The sequence below is a fragment of the Fundulus heteroclitus genome, chromosome 13, assembly GCF_011125445.2.
Source record: "Fundulus heteroclitus isolate FHET01 chromosome 13, MU-UCD_Fhet_4.1, whole genome shotgun sequence".
NCBI lineage: Eukaryota > Metazoa > Chordata > Actinopteri > Cyprinodontiformes > Fundulidae > Fundulus > Fundulus heteroclitus.
In genome coordinates, this window is record NC_046373.1 from 27,655,023 (window position 1) to 27,673,734 (window position 18,712).

Consider the following 18,712-nt stretch of genomic DNA (forward strand, 5'->3'; position numbering starts at 1 on the left):
AGATCAATAAAGACTATCTTATCTTATCTTATCTTATCTTATCTTATCTTATCTTATCTTATCTTATCTTATATGTCAGAAAAAGATGAGCAGCCTGCCTCAATGGTTCAATCACATCTACTTCCTGTGCAAATACAAGAAGATTTATGTACCGTAATGCATAAACAAAATGAAATCACAACCCTTGTACAACAGCAACTTTTACTGTCTTTACCCACTCGTGAGATTCCAGTATTTGATGGGGATCCCCTCCAGTATGGAAACTTCATCAGAGCCTTTGAACATGGAGTGGAATACAAAGCTAATAAAGCAGACGCTCTGTATTTTCTGGAGCAATTCACAAAGGGTCAGCCCAGAGAATTAGTGAGGGAGGAGTTGCCAGTATATGACTCCTGACAGTGGTTATCTACTGGCTAAAAAGCTTTTGCATGAACACTTTGGAAATCTCGGCTCTGATGGCTGGTTTGATTACTCTCTTTAAACACCTGCTCTGCTCCATCCCGCCTGCAAATATCTCTTACTGGTTTCACCTGGTCCCACCTCCATATAATCCCGGTTCAGTCCAGCCATCAGGGCCAGATCATCTGCTCTAGTTTCTCGGTGAGTCTGATCCAGCATTCAGGTTGCCTGTGGATCATTTTCTGATTTGTTTCCAGCGTTCTGAGCCATCCTGTTTCCTGCTACCTGTTTACAGGACCTGATTCTGTGCCTGGACTAGTTGAGCTCGCTGTTGCTAGTTTATCCTTTAAGTCTTTTCATTTTTGACCCTGGACTGTTTTTGGATTATGGATTCTTGTTTTTTCCCTTTGTTTGTTTCTCTGCCAGTATCATGTTTTCTGGTTCCTGTTTCCCTATCTGTCAGAAAATAAATTATCTTTTATCGGCACACCTTTTGTCTGGCTGAATATTTGGTCCATACTCTGAACCGTTACACATTTGGATTCTTTTAAAGTTGCAAGATGCAACTTTAAAAATACTCAAGTATTTTGCCTACTTGAGTTACAACTCAAGTAGGTAAAATAGTGGGCATGCAAATACACCGAGAAAAGAATAATGAATCTGTTCTTTGCCGCAAGATAACAGGACCAACGGAGGAGGATCCCGTATTTCATCAACACGGGCTAAACTTTTTTTGTTATAAAACGCCTAATCGATATATTTCGAAGACGTATTTATCACTTCTTCTTTGACGTTATCCCAAATGAGAACCCTCTGTTATTGCGACATGTGTACAGATGGATGTAGGACTGGGGGAGCAGCTTTCAGACATACGCTGCTGTTTCTCGATGTTTCACCGAAGCAGATGTGCCGGTGGCTCTGCTTGCTCAGCCTGAGCCTTTTGTTCCTTTTGTGGTTAGGACTCTTCGTCACACGCGGTCCTTTACCCGCTACAAAAGGCTCAAGCCTCTGGGGCTACAGGAGGATTAGCCCGGACCGGACAGGTCAGGTGAGGGAGCTGAGGATCCAGGACACCAAGGCTCACATAAAACGTTTTTGTGATTTGCAGCGTCCCTCAAAACCAATCTGACAACTTTAAATTCATGCTGTAGGCTAAATAATCCACATTTCCTTCACTTTTCATGTCTGCTGCTGAAATAAGTGCGAAACAATATATCTTGATGTTGTGTAGTAAGTTAATATACTTTTATTTAATTGAAGGCTACAGTCAGCCACTCTTAAAAGTTAGGACTACTTTAAACAAAAAATTACTTTATGTAATGCTGCAAGTAGGCCGTTGTAAACAGTGTATTTGGATTAGATTGCCAAAAAAAAAAAAAAAAAAAAAAAGAAAACATAGTCCTCTCCGCGCCTTCAGCTCATGTACGAGTATTAACCCAAGTTAGATTATGGAAAGCTTGAGAACAGTAGCTGTGTGCAGTTGAGATATTTTCCGGAAATCAAAGTAAATAACATTTATTCACATTGATGCTATACTTATGAGAAGAAATTTAAACAGGCGGTTCAAATAGATAAAATAAAACAATATTTTAGCTGTTGATGCTCTCTAGTTATGCTCTAAAACAGGGTCAAAAGTCAAGTCCACTGTTATTTTGTAGGTGGAAGGCTGGAAAATTCTTGAAGTATGGCTTTTGAACATTACAGGCTTTCTCCGGCATGATGCAAAAGATAATTGATTCAACTTCCTTCAAATTCAGTAGTTTACATACATATATATTATTGACTTTCTGTTTTCCATGAGTTAAAATGCGATGTGATGCTGTAGCCTGACCAAAGAAGTGCACTGAGACGATAAGCAAGCACAGACATACCCCCTGCCCCCAAAAGTGGTTGCTGAGTCATAATATGAGTTAAAGACAAAAGAACATTTAAGACAGGAAGATTATGATTAAATGAGTCGCAGTTGCATTAGATCAATGCTAGGTTTGATTTACTCATTCTGGCTGAGACATAACACATCTTTAAGCCTAATCTGTTTTGTCCTTGCAGTTTCTGGAAACTCACTGTAACCACTGTGCCTTGGTCTCCAGCTCCGGTCAGATGCTTGGTGCCGGCACGGGAGATGAAATCGACCAAACAGAATGCGTGATCCGTATGAACAACGCCCCCACCAGAGGTTTCGAGGAGGACGTCGGGAGCCGCACCGACGTCCGGGTCGTGTCTCACACCTCTGTTCCCCTGCTGGTTAAAAACGAGCGGTATTATTTCAAACAATCTGCAAACACGACGTACGTGATTTGGGGCCCCGAGAAGAATATGAAGCAAGACGGAAAAGGAGTTACTTTCAATGCGCTCCTGAAGCTGGCCACCAAGTATCTGAAAGCAAAAATTTATATGGTGACCCGAGACAAGATTCAGTACTGTGACAACGTGTTTCAGAATGAAACTGGACTAAACAGGTATGGTTTGGGTGTAGTAGTGTCTCAGCTCAGTAAGCAACAACTTTAATTGTGCTAAAACTTGTGCAATAAAAGAGCTAAACATTGCAAATAACACATTATATTTACCACAGTTGCCAGTCAACTGTTTCTCTCTTGTAAAACGTAAACGAACAAAACTTAATTTTTTTAGTAGTGTGGAGATTCTATAGATAAAGTTAATAATGAAACAAAAAAAGCACTAGACGTTATGCTGCCTAATTTACTTATTTATAATTACTTGAAAATTTCCAAATTATTTCCTAAATAGTGCAGTCGAAAAACTACAGTTTATGTTCGCAGTTTAGTCCCAGCATGAAACTGTTTTAGCTTGAGGAAATAAGTAAACTGGAACCTATTTTATAATGATTAAACTATGAAAAATCAAGATTTTTATTTTAAGTACTATACCTCTGTGATATCTGTATTTCGGACCCCTGAACTGTTCTTTTTTTTTTTTCAACTATAATTTTTTTCAAAATCCTGGCACCAGGACACCCTAGGTCGCAGTTCAATGATCGCCTTTGTTGTCGTTTCATCTGACCTGCGGCCGCATGTCTTGGACACTCGGGTGAAGAGAGGGGCGGAGCTCTCCACCGACCACTACCTGGTGGTGAGTTGGCTCCGATGGCGGGGGAGGAAGCCGGTCCGACCGGGCAGGCCCAAACGCACTGTGAGGGTTTGCTGGGAACGTCTGGCGGAGTCCCCTGTGAGGCGGAGCTTTAACTCCCACCTCCGGGAGAACTTTAAACACGTCCCGAAGTCTGAATGGACCATGTTCCACGCCTCTATTGCTGAGGCGGCTAGTTGGAGCTGTGGCCGCAAGGTTGTCGGTGCATGTCGTGGCGGCAACCCTCGAACCCGCTGGTGGACACCAGCGGTGAGGGAAGCCGTCAAGCTGAAGAAGGAGTCCTATCGGGCTTTTTTGGCCTGTGGGACTCCGGAAGCAGCTGATGTGTACCGGCAGTCGAAGCGGCAGGCGGCTCGGCTGGTCGCCGAGGCAAAAACTCGGGCGTGGGAAGAGTTCGGAGAGGCCATGGAAAAAGACTTCCGTACGGCTTCGAAGCGATTCTGGTCCACCATCCGGCGTCTCAGGAGGGGGAAGCAGTGCAGCACCAACACTGTTTACAGTGGGGGTGGTGTGCTGCTGACCTCGACTCGGGACGTCGTGCGTCGGTGGACGGAATACTTCGAAGACCTCCTTAATCCCACCAACACGTCTTCCATTGGGGAAGCAGAGCCTGAGGACTCTGGGTCGGGTTCTCCTATCTCTGGTGCTGAGGTTGCCGAGGTTGTTAAAAAGCTCCTCGGTGGCAAGGCTCCGGGGGTGGATGAGATTCGCCCTGAGTACCTTAAGGCTCTGGATGTTGTGGGGCTGTGTTGGTTAACGCGGCTCTGCAACATTGCGTGGACATCGGGGGCAGTTCCCCTGGATTGGCAGACTGGGGTGGTGGTCCCCCTATTTAAAAAGGGGGACCGGAGGGTGTGTTCCAACTACAGAGGAATCACACTCTTAAGCCTCCCTGGTAAGGTCTATTCAGGGGTTCTGGAAAGGAGGGTCCGTCGGATAGTCGAATCTTGGATTCAGGAAGAGCAGTGTGGTTTTCGTCCTGGCCGTGGAACACTGGACCAGCTCTATACCCTCAGCAGGATTCTTGAGGGGGCATGGGAGTTTGCCCAACCAGTCTACATGTGTTTTGTGGATCTGGAGAAGGCATTCGACTGTGTCCCCCGGGGGATCCTGTGGGGGGTACTCCGGGAGTATGGAGTACCGGACCCTTCAATAAGGGCTGTCAGGTCTCTGTACGACCGGTGTCAGAGTCTGGTCCGCATTGCCGGCAGTAAGTCGGACTCGTTTCCGGTGAGAGTTGGACTCCGCCAAGGCTGCCCTTTGTCACCGATTCTGTTCATAACTTTTATGGACAGAATTTCTAGGCGCAGCCAAGGTGTTGAGGGGATCCGCTTTGGTGGCCTTAGGATTGCGTCTCTGCTATTCGCGGATGACGTGGTCCTATTGGCTTCATCAGGGCGTGATCTACAGCTCTCACTGGAGCGGTTCGCAGCCGAGTGCGAAGCGGCCGGGATGAAAATCAGTGCCTCCAAATCCGAGACCATGGTCTTGAACCGGAAAAGGGTAGAGTGCCTTCTCCGGGTTGGGGAGGATGTCCTGCCCCTAGTGGAGGAGTTCAAGTATCTTGGGGTCTTGTTCACGAATGAGGGGAAGATGGAGCGGGAGATCGACAGGCGGATTGGTGCAGCGTCTGCTGTGAAGCGGGCGCTGTACCGATCCGTTGTGGTGAAGAGAGAGCTGAGCCAAAAGGCGAAGCTCTCGATTTACCGGTCGATCTACGTTCCTACCCTCATCTATGGTCACGAGCTTTGGGTCGTGACCGAAAGAACGAGATCCCGGATACAAGCGGCTGAAATGAGTTTTCTCCGTAGTGTGTCTGGGCTCTCCCTTAGAGATAGGGTGAGGAGCTCAGTCATCCGGGGAGGACTCAGAGTAGAGCCGCTGCTCCTCCACGTCGAGAGGAGCCAGTTGAGGTGGCTCGGGCATCTGGTCAGGATGCCTCCTGGACGCCTCCCTGGAGAGGTGTTACGGGCACGTCCCACCGGGAGGAGGCCCAGGGGAAGACCCAGGACACGCTGGAGGGACTATGTCTCCCGGCTGGCCTGGGAACGCCTTGGGGTTCCTCCTGAGGAGCTGGCCCAAGTGGCTGGGGAGAGGGACGTCTGGGCCTCCCTACTGAAGCTGCTACCCCCGCGACCCGACCCCGGATAAGCGGAAGACAACGGACGGACGGACGGAATTTTTTTCAAACTCCAGTGTTTGTACGACTGAACAATCCCTGTCAACAAAAAGCTGCAGTTGCTAACATTTTTGCCAACAATGTATTGACTGATTTATTTTCATCAAAAGAAGAACATGTAGTGCCCCATCAGAAGCAAAATCTGCCTTTTTTTAATGTGTGCTATGATCTCTTTGGTGCATGATTTCCATCTAAAGAGATCCAATTACTGTATAATGTTTTTGTCCATGTAATTACAAATTCTTCTCTTGGTTGGGATTGGGTCTACCTGTATGTTAGACCCAATCCCAACCAAGTTGTTTAAGGAGGTATTCCCTCTGATCAGTGGTCCTATTTTAGACATGATTAATCTATCCTAGGTAAATGGATATGTACCACAGGCTTTTAAAGTAGCTGTTATTAAACCTTTACTTAAGAAACCATCTCTTGATCAAGATGAGTTAGTAAATTACAGACCTATATCTAATCTTCTTTTCTTATCTAAAATTCTTGAGAAAGTAGTTGCTAATCAACTATGTGAGCATTTACAAAGTAATGACCTACTTGAGGAGTTTCAGTCAGGCTTCAGAGCTCATCATAGCATTGAAACAGCTGTGGTGAAGGTCACCAATGATATTCTCATGGCCTCAGATATTGGACTTGTGTCTATACTTGTCCTGTTAGATCTCAGTGCTGCATTTGATACAGCTGATCACAATATTCTCCTACAAAGACTTGAGCATACTGTAGGGATTAAGGGAAAAGCATTAGGCTGGTTTAAATCTTATCTGTCGGACAGATTCCAGTTTGTTCATGTTAATAATAAATCTTCCTCAAACTCTAGGGTCACTTGTGGAGTACCACAGGGTTCAGTCCTTGGACCAATTCTATTTACTATATATATGCTTCCGATTGGCAAAATTATCAGACAGCATGGGATTAATTTCCACTGTTATGCTGATGACACTCAGCTATATTTATCCATAAATCCTGATGAATCCAATCAGTTACTTTGACTGCAGTCATGTCTTGATGACATCAAAAGCTGGATGACTTTAAATTTCCTGCATTTAAATTCTGACAAGACAGAAGTTGTAATCTTTGGGCCAGAGTCTTCAAAAAATAAAGTTCTTAATCAATCACTTAATCTGGATGGCATTAACTTGGCCTCTGGTAATAAAGTAAAAAATCTTGGTGTTGTTTTCGACCAAGACATGTAATTTAAATCCCATATTAAACAGATTTCCAGAGTTTCCTTTTTTCACCTCCGGAATATCGCCAAAATTAGAAACATTCTGTCCAGGGGTGATGCTGAAAAACTAGTCCATGCATTTGTTACTTCAAGGCTGGACTATTGTAATTCTTTACTATCAGGAAGTCCACAAAATGCAGTTCGAAGTCTTCAGCTGATTCAAAATGCTGCGGCAAGAGTTCTGATGAAAATCAACAAGAGGGATCATATTTCTCCAATTTTAGCTTCCCTTCATTGGCTTCCTGTTAAATCAAGAATAGAATTTAAAATTCTCTTTCTAACGTATAAAGCCCTTAATAATCAAGCTCCATCATATATCAGAGCTCTGATTACCCCGTATGTTCCTAACAGAGCACTTCGCTCTCAGACTGCAGGTCTGCTGGTGGTTCCTAGAGTCTCTAAAAGTAGAATGGGAGGCAGATCCTTTAGCTATCAGGCTCCTCTCCTGTGGAACCAACTCCCAGTTTTGGTCCGTGAGGCAGACACCCTATCTATTTTTAAGACTAATGTTAAAACTTTCCTTTTTGACAAAGCTTATAGTTAGAGTGGCTCATACCCTGAGCTATCTCTATAGTTGTGCTGTGATAGGCCTAGGCTGCAGGAGGACATCAGGGTCTAATTTTCTCACTCTACTTATTTCTACTGTTCTTCAGTCTACTGTTCTCCAGTTTTGCATTGTATTACATTGAAATGACTGTTGTCATTTCAGCTTTTAACTTTTTGCTCTCTCTCTCTTTCTTCATAGTAGGCACACCTGGTCTGGCGTTCTGTTAACTGTGACATCATCCAGAGAAGACGGCTCACCCGCTACTACCATCTAATGTAGAACAGATTACTAGATCAATGTGTGCTTCTGTGCTTTTTTGTCTCTCTTGTTGTGTCTCTGCTCTGTCTTCTGTAACCCCAGTTGGTCGAGGCAGTTGACCGTTCATACTGAGCCCGGTTCTGCCGGAGTTTTTCTTCCCACTGTCGCTTCATGCTTGCTCAGTATGAGGGATTGCAGCAAAGCCATGTACAATGCAGACGACTCTCCCTGTGGCTCTACGGTTCCCCAGGAGTGAATGCTGCTTGTCGGGACTTTGATGCAATCAACTGGTTTCCTTATATAGGACATTTTTTGACCAATTCAATTCAATTCAATTTTATTTATATAGCGCCAAATCATGAAACATGTCATCTCAAGGCACTTTACAAAATCAAGTTCAATCATATTATACAGATTGGGTCAGATTATACAGATTGGTCAAAAATGTCCTATATAAGGAAACCAGTTGATTGCATCAAAGTCCCAACAAGCAGCATTCACTCCTGGGGAACCGTAGAGCCACAGGGAGAGTCGTCTGCATTGTACATGGCTTTGCTGCAATCCCTCATACTGAGCAAGCATGAAGCGACAGTGGGAAGAAAAACCACCCATTAACGGGAAGGAAAAACCTCCGGCAGAACCGGGCTCAGTATGAACGGTCATCTGCCTCGACCGACTGGGGTTACAGAAGACAGAACAGAGACACAACAAGAGAAACAAAAAAGCACAGAAGCACACATTGATCTAGTAATCTGTTCTACATTAGATGGTAGTAGCGGGTGAGCCGTCTTCTCTGGATGATGTCACAGTTAACAGAACGCCAGACCAGGTGTACCTACTATGAAGAAAAAGAGAGAGAGCAAAAAGTTAAAAGCTGAAATGACGACAGTCATTTCAATGTAATACAATGCAAAACTGGAGAACAGTAGACTGAAGAACAGTAGAAATCAGCAGAGTGAGAAAATTAGACCCTGATGTCCTCCAGCAGCCTAGGCCTATCACAGCACAACTATAGAGATAGCTCAGGGTATGAGCCACTCTAACTATAAGCTTTGTCAAAAAGGAAAGTTTTAACATTAGTCTTAAAAATAGATAGGGTGTCTGCCTCACGGACCAAAACTGGGAGTTGGTTCCACAGGAGAGGAGCCTGATAGCTAAAGGATCTGCCTCCCATTCTACTTTTAGAGACTCTAGGAACCACCAGCAGACCTGCAGTCTGAGAGCGAAGTGCTCTGTTAGGAACATACGGGGTAATCAGAGCTCTGATATATGATGGAGCTGCATAATCTGACCCAATCTGTATAATATGATTGAACTTGATTTTGTAAAGTGCCTTGAGATGACATGTTTCATGATTTGGTGCTATATAAATAAAATTGAATTGAATTGAAGAAATTTTGCTACAGGTGAGGCTTGAACTCACAACCTTGGCATGACTCGGCAGGTTACTGTCTTATAAGTACCACGCGCTGACCGATTGCACCACTGGAGCCTGCCAGGCTTGTTTATGATATCTGCATACGTGACGTGACCTACCATATCCCACTGTCCAGGTCAGGTTATCAAGGCTTTGAGACCCAACTAAATCTATTACAGATGTAGCCAGGCCAGAAGGCAAAGCCTCTCTATTATGACCTCGCATGCAAGCTCCTACTGGCTTCCTCAATCCCCTTCCTCTTGGAAAAGCATACCAGTCAATGTGTTTTCCTGTATTTAGATCTTTGAATAACTCTTGGTCTGACCATGTTGGTCAGATCAATTTGTTATTGGAGACCTTACCAGGGGTCAAATCTTCAGAAAACCTATTGTTCCTAGAATTGTAGGGATGTCCTATTACCCAGGATTAGCTCAAATTAGGACTGTTTTTATTGCTTGAGAAGAAGCCAGCTGGGATTTCAGACACATGATCTGAATGCCTCCCAGAGGGAGACTGCAAGGCAGACCCAAAACTAGATCTTCTGACCCAGGGTTTCTTTTGGATTCCCCATAATGAGAGGGATTTCTGAGTTTCCCTCCATGACTGGTTACTCCCTCCACCTCATCTTGACTAGACACAAGACACTGGTTGGATGGATAATGAGAGTGATCTTTTTCACTTCATTCTGAAGTCTAGAACTATTGTTTTTTTCAAACTCCAGTGTTTGTACGAGTGAACAATTCCTGTCAACAAAAAGCTGCAGCTGCATCTGCCTTTTTTGAATAAATGCTATGATCTCCTTGGTGCAAGATTTCCAGCTAAAGAAATCCAATTACTGAACAATGTTTCTGTCCATGTAATTACTAATTCTTCTCTTGTTTTAAAGAAATACTGCTCCAGGTGAGGCTTGAACTCACAACCTCAGCAGGTTACTGTCTTATAAGTACCACGCTCTGACCGATTGCGCCACAGGAGCCTGCCAGCCATGTTTATGATATCTGCATACGTGACGCAACCTACCATATCCCACTGTCCAGGTCAGGTTATCAAGGCTTTGAGACCCAACTAAATCTATTACAGATGTAGCCAGGCCAGAAGGCAAAGCCTCTCTATTATGACCTCACACGCAAGCTCCTACTGTCTTCCGTAATCCTCTTCCTCTTGGAAAAGCATACCAGTCAATGTGTTTTCCTGTATTTAGATCTTTGAATAACTCTTCGTCTGACCACGTTGGTGAGATCAATTTGTTATTGGAGACCTTACCAGGGGTCAAATCTTCAGAAAACCTATTGTTCCTAGAATAGGGGGTTTTCACTGACGTCACTGGCCAACTTCCGGTCCGCCATATTGGGTGGTTCACTTCCTTATCTCTAGTTGTCGTACACGTATTATCGTATCGCGAATGGATAAGTACGCCAGCGGGCTAGAGCGACCAGATAAGGACGTATACCTGAGGAAATGTTCCGTGATCGACCATATGGACCCGTATGCCCTCCACGGTGCCTTGTTTAGCCGTAATCCAGATGCATTACCTGGTGTTCGGTGAAAACCCTCTGCACACTCTTGAGGAAATGAGAGCTTACAAGGGTCTAGAGGCTCACAACCAGTTCACATCTGGTTATGTACATCAAGGAAATCGCCATCATACGTGGACGGGTGAGTTTTAATAAGATGGTAAAAATGTAAACAATCCGACGCAAATGAGTCGCATGCTTCTGCGGTGGCTGCCGGCGGTGCGCGAAGGCGCTTGGCTGCAGGGCCGATCGACGCCGCTCGCGGCTTTAATTATTTAAGCAGAACAATGACCAGTGCAAAATTAAGTTGTATTTACCGTATTGGCGCCGGTAGGAGCTGCAGATCATAAAGCCAGCAAACAGTGGGAACACAGTAACTCGTTCAAAGGTAAGCTGTGCTCAGACGGGCTCTGGCACATGCTAACCGTTAGCGCTAACAACCACTCACGCATGTAATGTACTTTTAACTTGCTGCTATGTGTTTCAAATGTTTAGAACACACTCTCATTGACATCGGGATACTGTGGAAAGTTATGTTCGGTCGACTTACAGCCGCGATCCAAGCGAGCCGACGACTCTTTGTTATCACTAACAGTTGTTCTCCGTGGTTGCGCCTCCAGGCAGGAAAGCGGTGGAAAATTAATCTGTTTCTATGTTTTTCCCATGGCGATCATGTGTTGCGCTGTTACAGCCCACAATACAGCAACGGTTTACCATGGTTGAAATCAAGTTAAGGTGAAATTAATCAAATTAAAACACGGCTGAGAGAGAGAGTACAGTACGCGGTAGTAATAGGCAGTAGAGGCGGCGGAGGCAGTCAACATTGCAGCCGCGGAAAGTAATAAGTCATAACGCCCAAGCCCTATTATTAATATATTCTTCTTACATGTTTTAAATACTTAACAGTTAATTACCTGTGACAAAGTGAGCACCGCAGACTCTGGCGTATTCCAGCTTAACACCGTCCAAATCGGACCTGGATATCCGTGTCAGCCATAGGTGACGGCGTTGTTCAGATAGCTGTTTTGTTTTTTCACATTGATTCACTATTACGGCTGGTAGGCGATAGAAAGAGCGTTGATCTCCACCTCCACGGGCCGTGCAACCAACCATTAAACACGTTTTCCCCATTGTTCACTTCCAATACTGCCTAAGGCGTCATACAATGCAGGTCAACGGTGCGAAACGACTGCCACCCAATATGGCGGACGCGCTGAGTAGTCACGTGAGCGTGACGTCAGCTGAAAACCCCCTATTGTAGGGATGTCCTATTACCCAGGATTAGCACAAATTAGGGCTGTTTTTATTGCTTGAGAAGAAGCCAGCTGGGATTTCAGACACGTGATCTGAATGTCTCCCAGAGGGAGACTGCAAGGCAGACCCAAAACTAGATCTTCTGACCCAGGGTTTCTTTTGGATTCCCCATAATGAGAGGGATTTCTGAGTTTCCCTCCATGACTGGTTACTCCCTCCACCTCATCTTGACTAGACACAAGACACTGGTTGGATGGATAATGAGAGTGATCTTTTTCACTTCATTCTGAAGTCTAGAACTATTCTTTTTTTCAAACTCCAGTGTTTGTACGACTGAACAATCCCTGTCAACAAAAAGCTGCTGTTGCTAATATTTTAGCCAACAATGTATTGACTGATTTATTTTCATCAAAAGAAGAACATGTAGTGCCCCATCAGAAGCAAAATCTGCCTATTTTTAATGTGTGCTATGATCTCCTTGGTGCAAGATTTCCAGCTAAAGAGATCTAATTACTGAACAATGTTTCTGTCCATGTAATTACTAATTCTTCTCTTGTTTTAAAGAAATACTGCTCCAGGTGAGGCTTGAACTCACAACCTCGGCATGACTCGGCAGGTTACTGTCTTATAAGTACCGCGTGCTGACCGATTGCACCACTGGAGCCTGCCAGGCTTGTTTATGATATCTGCATACGTGACGTGACCTACCATATCCCACTGTCCAGGTCAGGTTATCAAGGCTTTGAGACCCAACTAAATCTATTACAGATGTAGCCAGGCCAGAAGGCAAAGCCTCTCTATTATGACCTCACAGGCAAGCTCCTATTGGCTTCCTCAATCCCCTTCCTCTTGGAAAAGCATACCAGTCAATGTGTTTTCCTGTATTTAGATCTTTGAATAACTCTTGGTCTGACCATGTTGGTGAGATCAATTTGTTATTGGAGACTTTACCAGGTGTCAAATCTTCAGAAAACCTATTGTTCCTAGAATTGTAGGGATGTCCTATTACCCAGGACTAGCTCAAATTAGGGCTGTTTTTATTGCTTGAGAAGAAGCCAGCTGGGATTTCAGACACGTGATCTGAATGCCTCCCAGAGAGAGACTGCAAGGCAGACCCAAAACTAGATCTTCTGACCCAGGGTTTATTTTGGATTACCCATAATGAGAGGGATTTCTGAGAATCCCTCCAAGATTGGTTACTCCCTCCACCTCACTTTGCCTAGACACAAGACACTGGTTGGATGGATAGTGAGAGTCATCTTTTTCACTTCATTCTGAAGTCTAGAACTATTCTTTTTTTCAAACTTCAGTGTTTGTACGACTGAACAATCCCTGTCAACAAAAAGCTGCGGCTGCATCTGCCTTTTTTGAATAAATGCTATGATCTCCAGCTAAAGAGATCCAATTACTGAATAATGTTTCTGTCCATGTAATTACTAATTCTTCTCTTGTATTAAAGAATTCTTGCTCCAGGTGAGGATTGAATTCACAACTCTCGGCATGACTCGGCAGGTTACTGTCTTATAAGTACCGCGTGCTGACCGATTGCGCCACAGGAGCCTGCCAGCCATGTTTATGATATCTGCATACGTGACGCAACCTACCATGTCCCACTGTCCAGGTCAGGTTATCAAGGCTTTGAGGCCCAACTAAATCTATTACAGATGTAGCCAGGCCAGAAGGCAAAGCCTCTCTAATATGACCTCACACGCAAGCTCCTACTGGCTTCCTCAATCCCCTTCCTCTTGGAAAAGCATACCAGTAAATGTGTATTCCTGTATTTAGATCTTTGAATAACTCTTGGTCTGACCATGTTGGTCAGATCAATTTGTTATTGGAGACCTTACCAGGGGTCAAATCTTCAGAAAACCTATTGATTCTAGAATTGTAGGTAGGTCCTATTACCCAGGATTAGCTAAAATTAGGGCTGTTTTTATTGCTTGAGAAGAAGCCAGCTGGGATTTCAGACACGTGATCTGAATGCCTCCCAGAGAGAGACTGCAAGGCAGACCCAAAACTAGATCTTCTGACCAAGGGTTTCTTTTGGATTACCCATAATGAGAGAGATTTCTGAGTTTCCCTCCATGACACGTTACTCCCTCCACCTCATCTTGACTAGACACAAGACACTGGTTGGATGGATAATGAGAGTGATCTTTTTCACTTCATTCTGAAGTCTAGAACTATTCTTTTTTTCAAACTCCAGTGTTTGTACGACTGAACAATCCCTGTCAACAAAAAGCTGCGGTTGCTAATATTTTAGCCAACAATGTATTGACTGATTTATTTTCATCAAAAGAAGAACATGTAGTGCCCCATCAGAAGCAAAATCTGCCTATTTTTAATGTGTGCTATGATCTCCTTGGTGCAAGATTTCCAGCTAAAGAGATCCAATTACTGAACAATGTTTCTGTCCATGTAACTACTAATTCTTCTCTTGTTTTAAAGAAATATTGCTCCAGGTGAGGCTTGAACTCACAACCTCGGCAGGTTACTGTCTTATAAGTACCGCGTGCTGACCGATTGCACCACTGGAGCCTGCCAGGCTTGTTTATGATATCTGCATACGTGACGTGACCTACCATATCCCACTGTCCAGGTCAGGTTATCAAGGCTTTGAGACCCAACTAAATCTATTACAGATGTAGCCAGGCCAGAAGGCAAAGCCTCTCTATTATGACCTCACACGCAAGCTCCTACAGGCTTCCTCAACCCTCTTCCTCTTGGAAAAGCATACCAGTCAATGTGTTTTCCTGTATTTAGATCTTTGAATAACTCTTGGTCTGACCATGTTGGTCAGATCAATTTGTTATTGGAGACTTTACCAGGGGTCAAATCTTCAGAAAACCTATTGTTCCTAGAATTGTAGGGATGTCCAATTACCCAGGACTAGCTCAAATTAGGGCTGTTTTTATTGCTTGAGAAGAAGCCAGCTGGGATTTCAGACACGTGATCTGAATGCCTCCCAGAGAGAGACTGCAAGGCAGACCCAAAACTAGATCTTCTGACCCAGGGTTTCTTTTGGATTCCCCATAATGAGAGGGATTTCTGAGTTTCCCTCCATGACAGGTTACTCCCTCCACCTCATCTTGACTAGACACAAGACACTGGTTGGATGGATAATGAGAGTGATATTTTTCACTTCATTCTGAAGTCTAGAACTATTCTTTTTTTCAAACTCCAGTGTTTGTACGAGTGAAGAATCCCGGTCAACAAAAAGCTGCGGCTGCAACTTAACAAGCTCCTACTGGCTTCCTCAATCCTCTTCCTCTTGACAAGACATTGTTGTAAATTTTGCATGATATCTGCTTACATGACGTGACCTACCATTTTCCCCTACAAGCTTCATCAATCTTCCTACTCTTGACAGGGCATAGCAATAAATGTGGTTTTCGTTCATTGACATTTATAAATAACTCTTGTTGGGACAAATTCTGGGATACACATTGGAAATAGGAAACTTTATCAGGGCTCCATTATTGCGCCATCACAAGCGAAATCTCCCTTTTTTTAATATATGCTATGAATTAGGTGGTGCAAGATTTCCAGCTAAAGAAATCTAATTCTAGGAAACTTTTTAGGAGATTGTGCCACTGAAGCCTGTAAGCCTGAGGTGCTTTGCCGCATGTCTTCCTCCCTCTCTCAAACCCCATTTCCTTTCATCCTGCTTTAAGAAAAATTATCCACTCTAAAATCCCACAAAAAGAATATGTCTTAAAAAAACATCAAGGACTACAAGTGTAGTATTGATAGGAAATTCCATGAAAATCTAAGTTTTCTAATATTAAACATTTTTGTGTAAAAGGGAAATTCATGATAAACCCTCAAACATGTTCCTGTTCACCTATTCAAATAATGTATAAACTAATTTATTGTAACTGGTGGCTTTCTAAGGGGGTTGTTAAATTATGCATCTATCAGAATTAATTTTTATGTTTCTTTTCCTTAGGATGAAAACGGGTGCCTTTCTCAGCACTGGATTTTTCAGTATGATCCTCGCTATGGACATGTGTGACAGCATCAGTGTTTATGGAATGATTGATGATAACTACTGCAAGTGAGTTTATGATGTACAACAAAGCTCCATCATTTCAAGTGTAGCTCCCTCCAAAAAATGGTTTCCCTCTGTTAATGATTTGTAAAAAAAAAAAAAAAAAAAAGTTTTAAAAAATGTTTTTGTTATATGGAGACTAGGGTTTAATCACCTATTATTGGGTTACTTCTCATTTTAGCCCTGTACGGGGGCACTCATGTCATATTGCATACACTAAAATTCCCTTCTGAGCAATGGGAACCCACATCAAAAAGGTGTTTCATTTTGAGTTCTCTCTGTTTTCTAAGTAAACATGTTTGACAACATCACCGCCATATACTGTATAGTAATGTTTTACACCTAAGACAGTAAAAACATAGAAAATATAACAGAGTGAAAATTAAACACAATTTAAAGTATTGAAATGCATTTTCAGGTTTTATAATTTTCAGCCAAAATACAGTTAAAATATGCTATTTACAGTCATTTAAAATAGGAAACTAAAATTATTCTAATCTTTACTTGAGGTGTACTTGTAATAACTTTGACTATGACTATACTTAAATATCTTTAAATTGACTAGAGTTGTTATTGCATTATTCCCTAAGGTAATACATCACACAGACATCAAAATAAATATATAAATAATATGCTTTTCTTTTACCCCTTTTGTTCTTGGCATGGTGAAAATAAAATCTAAAATATATATTGGGTTGTCAGACTGCACATTCCAGTGGTTGTGGTTAAGGAAAAGCATTTGTGTTTTATATGTTTGCCCATTATTAATAGCAAGACCAAAATGATGTTTTGGAGCAATTCAAACTAAGAAATGACGAAATTGTATTCAACCTTGGTGAACCTCTCTAAAACTGTACTTCAGAGATTTTTTCAGCTCTTTCACTAGTCTCCTCACGAATCATCGCGAAAAGTTAAACCTGTCCTCATCTAGCCTTGATTGTGTCTGTTACAGTTGTTTTGAACCATTTAACTATGCTCTGTCCATGAACACCTCCATCGGTAGAAAACTAGATGTTTTCTTGTTGCCATTTCCTGATATGTAAAGATCAACACACAAATGACCTTTTCTAGTTTGAAGAGTGAATAGGGAAAAAAATAGGCTTTTCTGTTGTTTCACCCCAGAAAAACCCAATCTTATTAATTACTCATGACAATCTCTTAACCATTCTGATCAAGGATGTTAAAAATTCTGTAGCTGCATTTATTTTACTGGAGCTGTTAGGGTTTTTCCACGGAATATGTTAAAAAATAAAAACAATTATTTCCCTACCTTTCTTTCTATTGAATAAATGTGCTCAAATTTGAGGTTGGACTTGTACTTTTTTCAATTTTAAATGAGGTTACTATTGTAAACCCTGCCCTAATTCTTGTGCTTTTTGCATCCTGACAGCCGAGCACATCACAGAGTAGTTCCTTACCATTACTACGAGCAGAAGAAGATCAGTGAATGCAAGATGTACACGTTCCACCAGAACAAAAAGCTCGCAGGACACCGCTACATCACTGAGAAGGCTATCTATGCCAAATGGGCAACACGCCACAAGATACAGTTTAAACATCCTGCATGGAGGCTCTGAGGAATGGCATCTTATATACTAAATATCCTGTCAACAGGTGATGGTGTTACAAAAGCAGGTGGAAGTTACTGTACTCAAGCTTTATGTTCTTGTTTCAACCAAACAGTTTTTACTTTTTATTATTTTTATGTGATGAAGGGCATTTAACTGGCAGCGTTCAGTGTCTGTCATTGATTATTTGGGTTGTGTTTACCCATATTTAAATGGATTCCAGTAAAGCCCAACAAAGCACAAAACTGAAACAGTTTATGTCACAGTTGGCTACCAATCATTCATTCATTTCCATCTTGTGTCTAAATTTTAAGACCTATTCTGCCCATTTTTTTTTTACCTGTTTATTCTTTAGACAAATACAACATGTACTTTTAAAGACATGAACCTGCAATTGTAAATAACATTTCTGTACAATGTAAGATAGAATATATTAGGTATAAATATTCAAGACATCAATGTTACAAATATGCAATTTAAAAGGCTTGATTATGTTCGTTGGCTTACGTCGTGTTCATACCAATAAATCTGTTTCACATTCTGCCAAATACCAACCAGAAAAGTAACATACAAAACATACAAAATGAGGTATGTAGAGAAAAAATATTAATACAGCCTCTGGGGTCTTTCAGATTAAGTGTCTATGCTGGCAGGTCATGTGACACATAGACTGAACATAGGTGGACTTCCTTTTCATAATTATGTGACTTTTAAGGTAATTGTTTGCACCATAACTTTTTAAAGACTTCATAGCAAAAGGGGTTGATTTATTTTTTTCTCATTTCACTTTGCCATCTTAAACAGTTTCATAAAATAGAATTAAAGTTCATAGTAAGTAAAAGTTAAATTGCAGGTTGAAATTGTTTTGAAATGAAAAACAGGCTGAAATCTTACTTTATTGATGTGCAAATCTAGTAGAGACATATCCTAAAAGACTTGCCTGGCTCAATCCTTGGACTCCGAGTTGAGCAAAAATCCTAAACACACTTTCAGATTTCTATATGTAAAAAAAGGAATTTGAAACCCCACATATGCTTTTTAATTCCATTTTTATCTATTCACCGCATTGAGTTGGTCTGTCACTTAAAATACTAATAAAATACACTGTCATTAGAAGTTGTAAGGTAACAAAATGGGCCTCAAAACTTTTACAGAATACGACTAGTGAAAATGAAAGCTTCCATAA

The 18,712-nt window shown here is 42.3% G+C and overlaps 1 protein-coding gene and 3 non-coding genes across 4 annotated transcripts; 1 reads left to right on the top strand and 3 right to left on the bottom strand.

Moving 5' to 3' along the window:
- Positions 1–1,198: 1,198 nt before the first annotated feature.
- Positions 1,199–17,917, top strand: LOC118565326 (alpha-N-acetylgalactosaminide alpha-2,6-sialyltransferase 3-like). The gene is made up of 4 exons (XM_036145549.1): positions 1,199–1,447; positions 2,449–2,858; positions 15,857–15,964; positions 17,349–17,917. The coding sequence occupies exons 1-4, from the start codon at positions 1,202–1,204 to the stop codon at positions 17,533–17,535; spliced, it is 951 nt and encodes a 316-aa protein (XP_036001442.1). The 5' UTR covers positions 1,199–1,201; the 3' UTR covers positions 17,536–17,917.
- trnai-uau lies at positions 9,121–9,214 on the bottom strand. The gene is made up of 2 exons: positions 9,177–9,214; positions 9,121–9,156 (listed from the first exon to the last, which is right to left on the bottom strand). It is a non-coding gene; the product is annotated as a tRNA-Ile (tRNA).
- trnai-uau lies at positions 12,478–12,571 on the bottom strand. Its single transcript has 2 exons — positions 12,534–12,571; positions 12,478–12,513 (listed from the first exon to the last, which is right to left on the bottom strand). It is a non-coding gene; the product is annotated as a tRNA-Ile (tRNA).
- trnai-uau lies at positions 14,362–14,445 on the bottom strand. Its single transcript is given in 2 exon segments — positions 14,362–14,397; positions 14,408–14,445. It is a non-coding gene; the product is annotated as a tRNA-Ile (tRNA).
- Positions 17,918–18,712: the final 795 nt, after the last annotated feature.